Source organism: Symphalangus syndactylus, chromosome 1 (assembly GCF_028878055.3).
Source record: "Symphalangus syndactylus isolate Jambi chromosome 1, NHGRI_mSymSyn1-v2.1_pri, whole genome shotgun sequence".
Lineage (NCBI taxonomy): Eukaryota > Metazoa > Chordata > Mammalia > Primates > Hylobatidae > Symphalangus > Symphalangus syndactylus.
In genome coordinates this window covers 92,276,325-92,293,882 of record NC_072423.2, presented here as the reverse complement: position 1 = coordinate 92,293,882, position 17,558 = coordinate 92,276,325, and the positions used below count along the sequence as shown (strand labels likewise).

The window sequence follows — 17,558 nt, the reverse complement described above, 5'->3', positions numbered from 1 at the left end:
AATGGAGTGGAGGTGCTGAGAGAGGCCGTCTCCATGGAGCAAGACCACGTGACCACGTGAGCTGAGGGAGTAGCTGGTCATGCAGAGGTGCTGTGGCTCCCAAAGAGTTTTCCAGTTCTGGCTCCAGTCCATCTGCATCCCCACACTAAAGTGCTTTGTTTGTTTGTTTATAGCCTGAAGAGAGTAAGTTATTGGTCCTTGCCCCCATGCCTCACAGTGAGGAGCCTCACAGTGAGGATGCTCAGCTCCCCCCAGCCCCACCCACCTCTTCCTGTCCAGTTTGCTCAGGACCGGACAACTATATGTAGATGACAGAAGAGATACTTATTTGGAGCTTGGGTGAGATAAGCATGCAGGTGCCTCAAAGAAGCAACCTCTACACACCCAGTACTGGGTTTTGGTTTCCATTTGGTGTGGAATGAGTGTTTCTGAACTGTGGGTGAGAAGCAGAAAGGGGAGAGTGGTTTCTATACTGCTGTCCAAGCAGGCTCACTCTGTTTCCAGGGTAGAGGAATGTGCCTCCAATAATACAATTTGTCTAGGGCCATGGCATTTGAGGTTGGTGGAAATGTTTGCCTGTCCTGGCAACCATCATTCCCAATTTGGAGGTGTGAATCTCAGTCTCTCTGGGGCTCCTCTTTCCTTTTTGAAATTTTCCCCCATGGTCTCCATCTCTATATCCTCCCTTGCCCCCACAACCACTGGATCTTGCTTGTTCCACCTGAAACTTGGTGATTGTCAGCTGTGCCCCTGACCACACTGCCACTAAGTCCTTCTCAATCTATATCCCGAGCTCTGATTCCTCTTCTGTCTGGCTGATTTTCATGCCGCCTTGCCTACTTGATATGTGCTCCGCCCGTTTGAAGACAGGGAAAATTTTACATGAACCTTGATCTATGTTCTGTTCGTTTTTTGTTTTTTGTTTTATTTTTTTGACTGAGTCTCACCCTGTCGCCCAGGCTAGAGTGCAGTGGCACGATCTCTACTCACTGCAAGGTCCGCCTCCCACGTTCATGCCATTCTCCTGCCTCAGCCTCCCGAGTAGCTGGGACTACAGGCACCCACCACCACGCCCGGCTAATTTTTTCTATTTTTTAGGAGAGACGGTGTTTCACCGTGTTAGTCAGGATGGTCTCGATCTCCTGACCTTGTGATCCTCCCGCCTCGGCCAAAGTGCTGGGATTACAGGTGTGAGCCACCGCACCTGGCCTACATTCTGAAATAGTTGTATATGGGCTGGGTCACAGGGAAAGTGAAACTCAGAGCTAATTTAAGGCTGGACACAGAGTCAGCAACACACAAGACATCATCTTGAAGGAAGGATGGCTTTGGTAAGTCCCCAGAAAGCATTTTAAAGCTTTGATTTGAGGAACAACCACCCTGTTAGTGGTGATTATGTGTGTTTTCCTTGGTCTACAGCTCTGGCATGGAGGGCACATGGGCACATGCTGAGTTCTGGGGGTCTGGCTCTCTCAGACACTGTGGGAAGGAACCATGGCTCTGGGTTATGACCCTGGAGGCTCCCCAGCCTCAGCTGCTGCATGGGGTCTGGTTCCACTGCCGCCAAAGTTTGGGTTTATGCTTTTCCAAGCCCTCCTCTGGCCACACTCCCAGTGGCTCTGCTAAGCCTCCTGAAGGCAGGAATGGTGGGTTCAGGGAGAGCAGCACTTGGTTTACCGCACAGGCCACCTCCTCTGTCACATCATCCTCAGTGGGTGGGATGAGCTGGCGAGGGAGGGTCCAGGGAAAGGGCTCCAGCTGTGTGGGTGGCAATGGGGGCTGTCAGAAAGGGCTCTGTCTCCCTCGCCTCCAGGCAGGGCCAGTCCCTCTACTTTCCCTTCTTGCCTCCAATTCCTTGTTAGTTTCCTTCTTCCTTCAGGCCCAATAGCAGCCACATTTCCCAAGTGCTCAGTGGTCCAGACACCATGCTAAACACTTTTGTTTAATCCACACCAGGTAGTTAATAAGCAATCCTATGAAGTAGGCATAATTACTGCCAACTTCACAGATAGGAGGAATGATATTCTGGTAAGTATTAGAGAGGGGGCTACCCAAAAGTCAGAGAGGGAGTTCGAACTTAGGAGGGTCTGACTCTAAAGCTTCAACTTAAAAAAGAAAGAATGTATTTAATTCCATGAGGAATATGTGAACACATTCACTTTGTTTGAAAAACCAAAACTCTAGCCTGGGCAATATAGTGAGATCCCATCTCTACAAAAAACATTAAAATTAGCCAGGGATAATGGTATGTGCTTATAGTCCTAGCTTCTCGGGAGGCTGAGGTGGGAGGATCACTTGAGCTGGGGAGGTTGAGGCTTCCTGCAGTGAGCTGTGATAGTGCCACTGCACACCAGCCTGGGTGACAAAGTGAGATCATGTCTCAAAAAGAGCCAAAAGCCAAAAACCAAAACTGTTAGCATAAAAACTAATGTCCCCTTTGACCATCCTTCCCATCTGTACAGCCTTTCCCCTCTGTATAGCCTGGTGGGTATTCTTCCAAGTATTTTTCTGTTTTTGCATACATTATGGCTACCTTACAAGTATAGGTTTGTAGCTTTGGGGTTTGTTGTAGTTTTAAATTGCATTCCCTGCGGACAATTCAGTTAGGAAATGCTTGAATCTTTTCCTTTATTTACCAGCTTTTGGAATAATATGGTAATTATTTTCCGTCCTCCAAAGATGCCTAGTGTTTTTAAAAAATATCCTTATGAACACGTGGGTTTTAACATATTTGATGTGTTTCAGTTTGTGTACAGTTATTATTATTATTATGTTTTGATGCTCAAATTGTCCCTTATTTGGTCAAGTTGACTCTTGACCCCTCTAGTCAAAGGCTTTACTTTTTTTTTAAATTTCAAGGTTCTGGGTGGGGGGAACATGTGGTATTTGGTTACATAAATGAGTTTTTAGTGGTGATTTCTGAGATTTTGGTGCACCTATCATCTCAGCAGTGTACTCGGTACCCAATGTGTAGTCTTTTTTTTTTTTTTTTTGAGATGGAGTCTCACTCTATCGCCCAGGCTGGAGTGCAGTGGCACAATCTCTGCTCACTGCAACACCTGCCTCCCGGGTTCAAGCAATTCTCATGCCTCGGCCCCCCAAGTGGGTGGGATTACAGGCGCCTGCCACTATACCCAGCTAATTTTAGTATTTTTAGTAGAGATGGGGTTTCCCCATGTTGGCCAGGCTAGTCTCGAACTTCTGACCTCAGGCGATCCACCCACCTCGGCCTCCCAAAGTGCTGGGATTATAGGTGTGAGCCACCATACCCAGCCCCAGTGTGTAGTCTTTTATTCCTCACCCACTCCCACCCTTTTCCCTGAGTCCCCAGAGTCCGTTGTATGATTCTTATGCCTTTGCATCCTCATAGCTTAGCTCCCACTTACGAGTGAGAACATGGGATGTTTGGTTTTCCATTCCTGAGTTACTTCACTTAGAATAATGATCTCCAATTCCATCCAAGTTACTTCAAATGAAAGGCTTTACTTTTAACTATAGCTCCCCACCAGACTTTGAGTTGGCTGGCACTCTCACCACCCTCAGCAGCAGTTCAACTCCTTTGTGGCCTGGCTCAGCTGAGATAGGGGGAGGAGGGGTGGCACCACAGCATACCGGAAACAGCACTTATGTGGCAAGGGCTGTCTCCCATTCTGGGTGTGGCCAGGGCAACATTCCTCCCACCCATGCACCCTCCAGAGGGGCACTGCCCTACCACCAACTCCAACCACACCCTGCCATCCCTTGCTTTAATTTTAGCCTGAGCTCAGACTTCAGCTGCCCTGGGCTTGCCTAGGACATTCTGGGATGGTTAAAGGCATTAATGTTGGAAACATTCAGCCCTACCCTTCATTCCTGCTCTTCTACTTATTAGGCAAGTTACCTAACCTTCCTGAGACTCCATGTGCTCATTGTCAAGTGGGGGTAATGATAGTTTTCACCCAAAGGAGTGGTGTGTAATGTGGGTCAAGTGTCCGCCTGCCTCTGACACGTTGGGCGTTGCAAGTCAGAGCTCTAGAACTTGTAGGAATCACTTGGGCTCAGGCTCATGGCAGCCCTTAAAGAGGCATTTTAGGCTTCCCTCGGAATCATGCAGTCACTAGTTGACAAAAACATATTCCGTGCATAAAATGCACTCACACTCAGCCTGGGCACATCACTCCATCACACTCCTGTGCTGCACATTCATGAAAATCTCCCTCAAAGATACTCTCTTCATCTCCTCCTTGTCCCCTGAAGAGCACCTTTTCAGTCCTGCAGCCCCAGGAAATGGAAGTGCTTCCTACACATGTGAGGAGTGCTCCCTCCTTCCTGTTTCCTGCAGGTGATGAGCACAGGGAATCTGCAGGCTGAGCTGGGGCTCCTTGCAGGTCAGGCCCCAGAATGTTTCCTGCAGATGGCTCACCTCTGCCTGTTTCTGGGTTTTCTGTTGCAGGCCGGACCAAGACTGAGACTTGGAGACCTGATTGAGATTTCTCGCTTTGGCTATGAACACTGGGCCATCTACGTGGGAGATGGCTATGTGGTCCATCTGGCTCCCACAAGTAAGGATGGGTTCTCTTTTTAAGCACAAGCGTTGAGATCAAGAATGTGAAGAGATGCACAATTACGTGCTTGTCCTCACTTCAGGGTCTAGCAGAGTAGGCACTCAATACATAATGCTGAATGAATTGTGCTTTTTCCTGCTAGATGTAGCAACTGCTATTCTTCTTTTGCAGTAGATTGGTGGAGAGACTATTGACTTTTATTCCATTATAGAGTGGGGTTCAGTCTGAACCAACTCATTGTACTTGGTGAGCATCCCTCCATGGGATCTCCTATGTATTTGTTGTTCTGGAGGTACAAGCAAGAGTAAGAAGCAGTTGCTTCCTTCAGATAGCGTACAACTGAGCACATAGTATAATGGAAGGAGCGCGTAGGCCTCCCAACTCAACAGAACCAGTTTGGAATCGTGGCTCCTCTGCTTACAGACTGTGTGCCTTGAGCATGCGGCTTCACATCACTAAGTTCAGCTGTACCTTCTACAGAATGGGGATGAGAATCCCTATATCTTACCTCATGGAGGGATGAAATGAAGGAAGGTACAGGAAAGCACTGGTGCAAGGCCTGGCCAGGGACTAAAGCAACCCCCCTTTCCATCTGAAGCATCATGGCATCAAAGAAAATGCCAAAATACTGGAAACTACTCAAGTGCAAGACAGCAGGGGGTTGGTCAAGTAAAATAGATATACCTGTATATAATGGAATGCTATACAGCCATTAAAATAGTTGTACAGCAGATGTATATATACACATCTATATATACACACATAGATGTATATCTATCTACATATATAGATGTATATATATACATGTGTATAGATGTATATATATCTACATATATAGATGTTCTGAGTTTCACTTTCCCTGTGACCCAGCCCAAGTTTGTGTGTGTATATGTACACATACAGATTTAACTCTTTTTTTTTTTTCTTTTTGAGACAGAGTCTTGCTCTGTCACCAGGCTAGAGTGCAGTGGTGCAATCTCAGCTCACTGCAACCTCTGCCTCCTGGAGTCAAGTGATTCTCCTGCCTCAGCCTCCCGAGTAGCTGGGACTACAGGTGCCCGCCACCACTCCCAGCTAATTTTTTGTATTTTTAGTAGAGACGGGGTTTCACCATTTTGGCCAGGATGGTCTCCATCTCTTGACCTAGTGATCCACCCACCTCAGCCTCCCAAAGTGTTGGGATTACAGGTGTGAACCTCTGCGCCCAGCCCAGATATAATTCTTATAGAGATTGTCATGAAGGGTCAGTGGCTGCTGACAAACATTTAAGACTCTTGAGAGAATACAGTGCATAACACGTATTATCAATATGACTAATAGGAAGATATGTATATGTACACATACAGACTTGGGCTGAGTCACAGGGGAAGTGAAACTCAGAGCATCTACATATGTAGATATATATGCAACTCTTTTCAAGAGTTGTAGAAATACTGATACTTATATATGTATATATACACATATATGTCTATGTATAGATGTGTATATAAATGAAATCAAATCAAGCTAGAGAAATTTTAAAGGCTTGTTGCATATACAAAAGAACAGTTCTTGAATCCAGAGACTTTGAACTGTCATTTGAAAATGACAAGAAGCTTGGCTCACAGCAATGATAGCTCAGTTTATAGTTATATAAATGAAGAAGTACATTGTTTTCTGTTGTAATTGACTAGAGACTTACATACTTTTAAGGTAGCAGTGCTGCATAAGCTTACTTATTTGTATTTGAGTGGTGAAACTGTGAGGTCATGTTGACATGTGCCTTTAAACAACTTGGATATGCCCTGGTTACTAGGTCCAATTACAGGCTATAATAGGCTATAGGTCTACTTTTTCCTCTATGTTTTTGGGTGAGAAAAGCCTGATTGTTCCATTCACAGACAAACATGTAGAGGGCTTAGAATAGTTGGGGAGTCCTAGTGTGAAAGGATTCTGTAAAGCCTGTTTAAGTTCAGTAAAGGTCTTCTCATGTTTTATTTTCCATGGAAGAAGTTCCTCAGTGCTATTTTTGGTTAGTTAATAGAGTGAAGATGGCTGGGCAGAGTGGTTCATGCCTATAATCTCAGCACTTTGGGAGACTGAGGTGGGTGGATCACTTGAGGTCAGGAGTTCAGGACCAGCCTGGCCAACATGGCAAAACCCCATCTCTACTAAAAAAAAATTCAAAAATTAGCTCGGTGTGGTGGTGCATGCCTGTAGTCCCAGCTACTTGGGAGGCTGAGTCATGAGAATCACTTGAACCTGGGAGGCAGAGGTTGCAGTAAGCCAAGATTGAACCACTGCACTCCAGCCTGGGTGACAGAGTGAGACTCTGTCTCAAACAAAACAAAACAAAACAAAACAAAACAAACCATCAGATCTCATGAGATTCACTTACTATCATTAGAACAGCATGAGGGAAACCACCCACATGATCCTATTACCTCTACCTGGTCCCGCCCTTAACATATGGGGATTACAATTCAAGATAAGATTTTGGGTGGGGACACGCCAAACCATATTGGGGTGTTCCCAGTGTGTCACTATTACTGAACAGCCTACTGTTAATACTCTCCACAAGCCTTCTGGCATACACAAAAAAAAGAGAGTGGAGAGGCCAATAGAGAATAATTTGGGCTCCAGGACTTGCAATATCCTGCAAGCCTGAGGAATCTCTAAGTTGTCTTTCTGTTACAAGTCAAGGATAATTTTGGATATTATTTATTCTTTCTGGGCACAGAAATATTCCTTTTTTAGCTAAATTATGACCTAGATAACGAACCATCTCTTATGAAAGTTGAAGCTTATCTTGAAAGATCTTATACCCCTTATGAGCTAGTTGTTATAAGAGATATATTGAGTAAATTTCTGAGTCCTCTTTAGATGAGGAACACAGAAACAAATCATCTACATATTGCATTTCTGGGAAATTTCAGGGGTTTTAAATTTTTATGTAAAACTTGTGAAAAGTATATGGGAGCCTCAGTAATACTATCCAAGTACACTGTTGACTTCTCCAAGTAAAATTAAAAAAATACTGACTTTCTCTGTCTACTGGGATGCTAAAGAAAGCAGAGCATAAGTCCACAATGTTGACATAAGGATAGCTTGAGTTTTGTTTATGGTTACAGCTAGCATTTTGGGAAATTTTCTCTTTAACTGGGTGCATGTGTTTAGTTTTAAAAAAATTAGACTTATTTAAGAATAATTTACAAATAGTAAAATTTATCCTTTTTAGTATGCAATTCTATGAGTTTTGACAAATGCACATGACTATGTAACCATCACCATAATCACCATAATCTAGTTATAGAATAATTCCCTAATATTCTCTGTTTAGCTGAACCCATGGTTGGAGTGGCCCCAAAAGTGGTGTCAGGGGAGTTTCTTCAGGGGACTGTCCCCAGAAATCCTGAGATGGGGCCAGTTCGGATTCCAAAGAAAGAAGCACTAAATGCCAGGCTGATCAGTCCAAAGCATTTATTAGGGGAACTTATATGCAGAGGGCTGAAGTGTCCTCTCATTGGACAGCAAGACAGTAGATGTTCTTCCCAGGAATGTCTGGAACAAGGTGGTTGGGTTATGTGGTTTACACGAGGGTTTAAAGAATTTGGTTCAAAGCTGGGGCTAGTTTCTATGTGCTTAGCAACACATTTGCTCTTTCAGTGTTTCATGCAACAACCTCAACAACTTTATCAGTGCCTGGGAATGAATGTTAAAGGCTCCAGCTTGGGTTCAAGCCTGCAGAGGGCAACACGCAGCTAGCTGGGTCGCAGAGTGTCAAGGCATTCTGTATTACTCAGTCAGGACAAACAAAGTGGGGGAAAATTGGGGGACACTACACCTCATCCCCCTAAAATTCTCCCATGCCCCTTTGTTGTCAACCCCCATATATATGCTCACACCTCCAGCTCCTGGCAAGCTATGGTCTTTTCTCTGTCCCTATAGTTTTGCCTTTTCCATAATGTCATATAACTGAAACCATACAGAATGTAGCCTTTTGTGTCCAGTTACTTTAACTTAATGCATTTGAGGTTGATGTGTGTTGTAGCATGTGTTAGTACTTTGTTCCTTTTTATTGCTAAATAGTATTCCATTGTATGGATTTACTGCCATTTATTTATTCATTCACCAGTTGAATGACATTTGGGTGATTTTCAGTTCTTTACAATAATCATTAGAGCCACTATAAATATTCCCATGCAGGGTTTTTTTTTGTATGTGTGAACACAGATTTTTATTTCTTCTGGGTATATACCTAGGAGTGGGATTGTAGGGTCATACGGTAAGTGAATATTTAGTTTAATAAGAAACTGGTGAATTGTTGTCCAAAGTACCTCACCAGCAATACAGGAAAGGGCGCTATCTATTGGGGAGAAGGAAGAACCCCATCCCAGAACTGAGAGACTGAGGGGCAGGAATAGGAGAGTGAGAGGAAGAGGGGAAAGAGAGGGGCATGGGGGAGACTGACGGGTGGAAATAGGAGGTGAGATGTTGGAAGACTAGGGGCAGAGATAGGAAAACTATGGGGCAGAAAACAGAATCTTAGAAGCCAAGAAGGGGAGACATCAGGTTAGGGGATACAAAGGGGTGGAGATGGAGGAGACAGTGTATTTTTCTCATGAAAAAGAATAAATTATTGGTGACATATTTTTATACCTGTATTAATCTTGTTTCCTCAGCTCCCCTTCTTTTTAGGATCTGCAGTCCATCCAGGCAAGACTGGATGCTGACTCCTCTGTTTTTCTCCTTGGCAGAGGGTCTCTCTGGTCCCCATTCCTGCTTCTGTAGCTGGAGTGAGCTGGGACCAAGACATTTGTTTAAATGTCCTTTGGAAAAGAAAATAAAAATCAGGAAAGGAAAGTGTGAATGCACATGTAAGTTTAGAAGCTGGCCATTAGATAAACTGGCTGTTCAGAAACTGACATTACAACAGGCTTTCTCTAAGCTGGGCTGCTTCTAGCAGGGTCCATTGTAGACTCCTGGGTCCATCAGGCCCTCCCTGAGGGTTCTGGGTACTGTCACTTGGCCACTGTTTCATTTCAGCTTCCCGGGAGTCTGGGGTCCCCTTTAGAGGCCAATTGGAGAATTTAAAGCTGGAGGGCATGGACATCCCCTGGCCTAGTTCCTCTAATTTGAAAATGATGAAACCAGGGTCCCAAGATGAGAAGGGCTTTTTCTGAAGACACACGGCAAGAGAGCCACGGCCAGGACCTGGGGACCCTGGATTCCCGGGACAGGCTTCTGTCTTGTTCAGCTGTTTCCTTTCCTACTGCTTCAAAATGCCACCCTCACCTGCTGGAGCTCTCACAGCACTGGCTCAGGGCAATGGAGTGACATTTTCTTTTCTTTACCTTTTTGGAGACAAGGTGTCACTCTGCTGCCCAGGCTGGAGCGTAGCGGCACAATCACAGCTCACTGCAGCCTGTAATTTCTGCGCTAAAGCAATCCTCCAGCCTCGCCCCTGGAGTAGCTAGAATTACAGGTATGTGCTGCCATGCCCAGCTAATTTTTTAATTTTCATTTTTAGAGACAGGAGTTTTAGCATATTGTGCAAGCTGGTCTGCAACTCCTGGCCTCACGTGTTCCTCCTGCCTTGGCCTTCCGAAGTGCTGAGATTACAGGCACCTGGCCTGGAGTGACTTTTTCTAAGCCACAAGCTAGTGAGAGGCAGTTGGGACTATGGCCTGGGGCTCTTCTGCCTCCTCTCTTTGCCCTGTACCACTCTGCCTTGACTGTTGACTCTTTCAGGTATATCTGAACTCACGTGGTCCTTTAGAGCTCAGGTTATTTACTTTAGAAATGAGGAAACCAGAGCCTAGGGACCTTCTCCAAAGTCACCCAGTCTTCCCTGTTTTCAAGTTTGAGGCCAGGTAGGATGGACAAGTCCTTCCACAGCTCCTCCTTCTTGACGGTACTCGGGGCCGTGAGGCTGCTTGGCTTCCAGCTCTGAGCCCCCCAGGCCCTGCCCAGGACTGAACTCACTGTTTGCACAGGTGAAATTGCTGGAGCTGGTGCGGCCAGTGTCCTGTCTGCCCTGACCAACAAAGCCATAGTGAAGAAGGAACTGCTGTCTGTGGTGGCTGGAAGAGACAACTACAGGGTCAATAACAAACACGATAGCAGATACACACCACTGCCTTCCAACAAAATCGTCAAGCGGGCAGAGGAGTTGGTGGGGCAGGAGTTGCCTTATTCGCTGACCAGTGACAACTGCGAGCACTTCGTGAACCATCTGCGCTATGGCGTCTCCCGCAGTGACCAGGTGCGTCCTCAGCCTGCGTTTCCTTCCCAGGAGCCAGGCCACTCCCTCAGCTGCCAGAGGCTGGGTCCCTGCTGGGGCCAGGGTGGGATGGAAATAGACATAGGCAAGACAAAATAGCAGATATGAAACCCTTGTCCTTGAGGGTGTCACATTTGGGGTGGGGACAAGGGTGGGAAGATAGGCAAGTCGGCAATGTAGACCAGTGCAGTGGGTTGGGGGGTGGCCACAGAAGGGAGTCACAGCCTGAAACAGCCCTCCACAGCCCTAGAGGCAGGCTTTATGATTCCCACTTTACAGATGGGGAAACTGAGGCTCACCATGCTTAAGTAACTTGTCCAAATTCATTAAACTCCTAGTTATTGAGTCTCTAGTCCATGTCAGCCATGGTGAAGAGCAGGGGAGTTAAACCTACATGTGTTCTCTCCAAGGGCCCTGATCAAGGAAGGCTTTGTAGAAGAGGTAACACCCGAGCCCAGCCTGATTTAATTATTTTGATTAATCTGAAAGAAAATGAGCTGGAGATTACCAGGGAACGGGGGCAATAAGGAGTGTAGACAGAGGGAACAGCGTGAGCCAGGAAGGGGAAAAGCCCAGGTCATGTTGGGCAATTTTTTTCTGTAAAGGGCCAGATAGTAAATATCTTAGATTTTGTGGGCCAGGTGGTCTCTGTCTTATTACTCTGCTGCTGTAGCTTTGCAGCACAAAAGCAGCCACAGAAAGTATATAAATGAACAGGCAAGACTGTCTTCCTATAAGTGTATTATTTATTTTTTACAAAAATAGTTCACAGGTTGGATTTGACCCATGGGCCATAGTTGGCCAACTTTTGGATACAGGGTCTCATAAACTTTTTTTTTTTTTGATACAGAGTCTCACTCTGTCACCCAGACTGCTGTACATCACGTGGAGTTTGATCATGGCTCACTGCATCGTCGACCTCCTGGGCTCAAGCAATCCTCCCACCTCAGTCTCCTGAGCGGCTGGGACTACAGGAATGTGCCACTATGCCTGGCTAATTTTTGTATTTTTCTGTAGAGACGAGGTTTTGCCATGTTGTCCAGGCTGGTCTCGAACTCCTGGGCTCAAGCAATCCGCTTGACTCGGCCTCCCTTGGGATTACAGGCGTGAGCCACCACACCCAGTCCAAGATAACTTAAAAAACCACATATCCCCTCATACATTCTTAGATGACATCAAACACTTTAAAAAAATCATAAATGTAAAAAATTTGTAAAGGAAAGGACGGATTTTGGTATATTGCATATGACATATTTGTGTACATCTTTTCTTCACAATCTTGGAGTTGCACATTTAGCGCATTCAGTTAGGGAAAAATGTCTTCCGTGTAGTTTAAATAGCCAAGCCAGGTGTTATTGTCAAACCAATCGCCTAATCAGGCTTATTTTGACGTTCAGAAAAAAACTGACAATTTTTCAATTCAAATGAGTGTGTTAATGCACAGTTGCATGACAACCATCTCACTTTAGAATTCTCATTCTAAAGCGGCAGACAGATGAGGCAGGAGCCTCGACGTGGTTGCCTATTCCTTTCTGAAGCCCTCTCTGTTTAGGAGCAATGCATTCTTGAATCCTCCCTTACTGGTGACTAGGAGTGTTTACACCTTAGGCTGTGCACCATAGATTCAGGGTGTGGGAGGATTCAGCTGTTCTGTTGTATGATAGGAGAAGGAGAGGTGATAAAAAGGGGAGATGGGCAAGGAAAATCCACACCTTCTGGAAACAAGTACCCCAGGAGAGAGCCCACACTATTAACTGAGAGCCTGCCAGGCCACGCTGGGCACTGGGGCATGGTGGGACATGCTCTGGTACTCAGACCCTGTTGACAGGGTCTCCCCTTTGTTGAGCTGAGGAGGGTAGACCTATCTCTGGATGCGAGGGGTGTCGGAAGGGGGTTGGGGGTGAGCTGCCTTATCATGCATCTAAAAGCTCTTCTATAGGCTGTGCAGAAGCCACAAAATCAATCTGGAAGACCTCAATTTTAGGAAGTGGTTGGCCCTCTGCTGTGCTTCTGAGGGGTCAGAACTCAAGCCAACGGGGAAGACTCAGGGGAGGCAGTTTTCTTTTATTTAGTTTGTCCCTTGTCCTGGAGCCTCTCTTGTTGAACTTCATCTCCTGCAGGTCTCCCATAACTTGCTTTTCTTTCTTCCTCTCCCTCCTTCCTTCTCATCTGACTCTGTCTGTCTGGAAAGACCCTCCTCTCTCTGTCTCTAGCTCTTGCTCTATAAGAAAGCGGACTTGTGAAAGCTGAAGGACTCTTGGCACACAACAACGCCATCCAGCCCCTGCTCTAATAGATGACCAAGCTCTAGCACTGCTTCTAGCAAAATAAGGCTGTGTCCGTAGGATGACCCCAGCCCCCCGATAAATGCCTGCCTAAGAAAGCTCTCTGCTGCCAGGAGAATTTACCATTTGTTCTAACCAACACCTGACAAAGACCCTGACCCTTTCTTAGATTGTTTATTAAAAAGGACTTATAATTAGGAATCCTTCCTCTGTCCCTTTGAAACATAGATACAGCCATCTCTTGGTATCCATGGGTGGGGGAGGGATTGATTCCAGGAGCCCCTGAGGACACCAAAATCCATGGATGCTCAAGTCCCTTGGATAAAATGGTGTGATATTTGCATACAACCTGTGCACATCCTCCCATGTACTTATTTTATTTTAGAGACGGCATCTCACTCTGTCACCCAGGCTGAAGTGCAGAGGTGCTTCACTGAAATGTGATCTCAGCTCATTGCAGCCTCGACCTTCCTGGGCTCAGGGGGTCCTCCCACCTCAGCTTCCTGAGTAGATGGGACTACAGGCACACGTCACCACACCCAGCTAATTTTTGTATTTCTTTTTTGTAGCAATGGGGTTTCACCATATTGCCCAGACGGGTCTCAAACTCCTGGGCTCAAGTGATCCACCTGCCTTGGCCTCCCAAACTGCTAGGATTACAGGCATGAGCTACTCATAATTACTCACAATACTCAATGCAATGTAAATGCTATGTAAGTAGTTATACTGTATTTTAAAAATGTGTATTATTTTTTATTGTTCTTTAAAAAATTTTTTTTCCAAATGTTTTCAATCCACAATTGATTGGATCCATGGATGTGGAATCCATGGATATGGAGGGCTGACTGTATATCTCTTACCACTCTGAAGTGTCTTCCTCAAGGACCTGAGAGCCAGTCCTTTGAAATATAATCATCAGGAAGGATAGAGCCTCTGTCCCCAGTCTCTGTGGGAGGGAAGAATCCTAACTTTGATAATTGCCAGCTAGCAGACACAGCTGGCCTCATCGCATATTCAGGGACTAACCCTTTGTAATATTTCACCTCCCTGAGTCTACTGAGCCCTCGCTCACCCGTCTCCCTTTAAAATGTCAGTCACCTCTGCACAAATTGGAATGGAGCTCAGCTCTTTCCCTGCTGTCAGTAGAGACTGAATCAAATCTGTTTTTGCTGTTTTAAGTTATGTCTGGCTTTGTTTATCTTTGACACTTGGAAACGATTCTGAGTGTATTTGAATAAAATGGTTCTTTTTTTCCCTTTCTTTTCCCCAGTCACTCACATGCTTCAAATTCACTGATACTCCACAGAAATCTGCTGTTTGGTCGCTGGTTTAAATATTTGCTTCTCTGTCTGTGAAGGGCTTAAGTGCCCCTGTTGGGAAGTCAGGCAGATCTGAGCCTTGTCACTTGTCAGCTGTGTGGCTTTGTGTGAGTTCTTTTTTTCTTTTCTTTTTCTTTTTTTTTTTTTTTTTGAGACATAGTCTCACTCTGTCACCAACGCTGGAGTGCAGTGGCGTGATCTTGGCTCACTGCAACCTCTGCCTCCAGGGTTCAAGCAATTCTCCTGCCTCAGCCTCCCAGGTAGCTGGGATTATAGGCACCCGCCACCATGCCTGGCTAATTTTTGTTTTTTTAGTAGAGACGGGGTCTCACCATGTTGGCCAGGCCGGTCTCGAACTCCTGACCTCAGATGATCTGCCCACCACAGCCTCCCAAAGTGCTGGGATTACAGGCGTGAGCCACTGCACCCGGCCTTTGCGTGAGTTCTTTACACTGTCCATCCTCAGTCTTCTCCTCTGGAAAGTAGCAATTAGAATCACTACCTCCTAGAGTTGGCAGGCAGATTAAAAAAATACTGGGCCTGAAGAGTTCCCAGCACAGTGCTGATATCTAGAAAGCAGCCATTCTCACAGTCTTCACCCCCACCCCCAACCCCGTGTTGTTTCCCCCAGTCGCTCCAGTGCCAGTCTCTCAGAGACAGTGGCCCAGGCAGGGGCGGACCCACAGGATCGCAGCAGGCTGTCTCGGCTAGCTCCCAAAAGCTGTGCCAAGCACACCAACCCTCGGGGGTCGGCCTCACATCTCTGTGGTTTTTTTCAGAGTATCCTCTTCCTTTCGCAGAACCATTTCCTGCCAGCACATAAGTGAGACAATCTTACTCATTAAAGCACACCCTCAATGCTCCTCACGGGCCAGCATTCGTTCCGCAGATGAATTATGAGTGCCGACTCTGTGCCTGGCAGTGGGATCAGCACCTGGGACATTGAGACCAATCTAGGCGAGCTCCCTGCCCTCAAGCCTGCGTAGTGAGAGTTCCCAGGGGTGATTTCCCAACTTTATATCTGCCTCAAGGGCCCCAGTCAGCCAGCCCTGACCTAGAACACTGGGGCACTGCCCCTCTGTCCTTGCTGGGGGTTTATTATGCTTTTTGCTTAAATTATTATTATTATTTTTTAAGACAGGGACCCACTCTGTCACCCAAGCTGGAATGCAGTGGTGCAATCTTGGTTCACTGCAACCTCTGCCTCCTGGGCTCAAGTGATCCTCCTGCCTCAGCCTCCTGAGTAGCTGGGACTACAGGTGTGCACCAACTGGACTCAGCTATTTTTTTTTTTTTTTTGTATTTTTTTGTAGAGATGGGGTCTCACCATGTTGCTTAGGCTGGTCTTGAACTCCTGGGCTCAAGCCATCGGCCCATCTCAGCCTCCCAAGGTGTGAGGATTGCAGGTGTGAGCCACTGCGCCCGACCTGTTATGCTTTTAATACCCACAGGGTGCATCTGCTTTTCCTCCTTTGACTCTGTATATCACGTCTATGGCTTCGTTCTTCCATTCATTCTGTGCCCACCAGACATCTCCACTCCTCTTTCCTGGGTGGCCTGACCTCTTGGCATCCCCTCTCCCAGCCAATATTTGTTCCCTCTGTGATTCAAATGAAGAGGACTGGGCCAGATGAGTCTTTCCTGAGCTGTAGTTTCCTGGTGTAGGTATCGTAGTCCCACCCTGATGCTGAGTGTGCTCTCTTTTCTCTTCTGCTGCAGGTCACTGGTGCAGTCACGACAGTAGGTGTGGCAGCAGGCCTGCTGGCTGCCGCAGGCCTTGTGGGGATCGTGCTGGCCAGAAGCAAGCGGGAAAGGCAATAAATCCAAGAAGTTGTCCCAACAACAACCAATTCTTACGGAGGAATATTATTTAGCCAGCAGGAGTGGAGTTTGGTTTACTGATTTTACTGTTTTGTGTTCATGAATCTTTATTTTAATGGAGTTAAAAGCATAGGAAAACGTATTTGGAAATGCAGCTTAGTATGAATTCCATTAAAGACACAATTGGGCTCTGCTATGGACTGAATGCTTGTGTTTCTCTCACACCCCAAATTCATATGTTGAACTCTAACTCACCTGTGGGATGGTATCGGAAGTGGGGTCACTGGGAGGTAATTAGGTTGTGAGAGTACAGCCTCTAGGATGGAATTAGTGTTCTTATATGAAAAGGAAGAGACTAGACTGGGCACAGTGGCTCATGCCTGTAACCTCAGCACTGTGGGAGGCCAAGGTGAGAGGATCAACTGAGGTCAGTAGTTGGAGACCAGCCTGGCCAATGTGGTGAAACTCCATCTCTACTAAAAATACAAAAATTGGCCAGGCATGGAGGCAGGTGCCTGTAATCTCAGCTACTGGGGAGGCTGAGGCACAAGAATTGCTTGAACCCAGGAGGCAGAGGTTGCAGTGAGCCAAGATCACGCCATTGTACTCCAGCCTGGGCGACAGAATGAGACCCCGTCTCAGAAAAAAAAAAAGAAAAGGAAGAGACCAGAGCTCACGCTCTCTCCACCACGTGAGGACCTAGTGAGAAGGTGGCTGTCTGCAAGCCAGGTAGATTTTCCAGGTGCTCTCAGCATAGCTGTCACCCTGACAAGTGGCTGCCCTGAGCACTTACTCCCTCCCTCCCTCCACCTCCCCAGGGAAGCACAGGTCTCCCCCTGGAGGATGCTTCCGGGGTGCATCCGCCATCTTTGGTCACACCAATTTCTTCACAGGAAGTGAGAGAATGGGGGGCTGAGCAGCTCCTGACCTTTCTGTCCACAGCTTCAAGCTTGCACTGAGTGCTGCTGCTCCAAGGCCTGAGCCTATGAAATCTGCAGTGGGCAGACAGGAGCTGTCCTGGGATATCAAGCAAGGCAGCGAGTGAGACTGCCCATGCAGGTCTCATCAGAGAACATTCCAGTGGCCTGGCCCAAACAACTGACTTTTGGGTCAAATTGACTTGAAGGGAATCCAGAGCCTTCGCTTAGTGGCTGTGCGACCTTGGGTCAGTGGCTTAGACTCTGAGTCTAGTTTCCGTCCACACAGTATTAAAACTGCCCACCTCCCGGGAACTATGGAGATCATGTAGCCTGAGGATGTGGCTAGTGATTTTGACTTCAGAGTGTGTAAACACAGAACAGCTGTTGTGGTCAATTGGGGCACGTTT

The 17,558-nt window shown here is 46.5% G+C and overlaps 1 protein-coding gene across 1 annotated transcript; it reads left to right on the top strand.

Annotated features, from left to right (window-relative positions):
* Positions 1–1,209: 1,209 nt before the first annotated feature.
* Positions 1,210–16,425, top strand: PLAAT2 (phospholipase A and acyltransferase 2). Its single transcript, XM_055295877.2, has 4 exons — positions 1,210–1,331; positions 4,433–4,541; positions 10,520–10,788; positions 16,130–16,425. The coding sequence occupies exons 1-4, from the start codon at positions 1,323–1,325 to the stop codon at positions 16,229–16,231; spliced, it is 489 nt and encodes a 162-aa protein (XP_055151852.2). The 5' UTR covers positions 1,210–1,322; the 3' UTR covers positions 16,232–16,425.
* Positions 16,426–17,558: the final 1,133 nt, after the last annotated feature.

What these genes read in the sequence shown, in the direction of transcription:
- PLAAT2 (XM_055295877.2), top strand. An exon ending in GGTCCATCTGGCTCCCACAA is followed by an intron (nt 4,542 to 10,519) that starts GTAAGGATGGGT and finishes CTGTTTGCACAG; the next exon opens with GTGAAATTGCTGGAGCTGGT. An exon ending in GCGTCTCCCGCAGTGACCAG is followed by an intron (nt 10,789 to 16,129) that starts GTGCGTCCTCAG and finishes CTTCTGCTGCAG; the next exon opens with GTCACTGGTGCAGTCACGAC.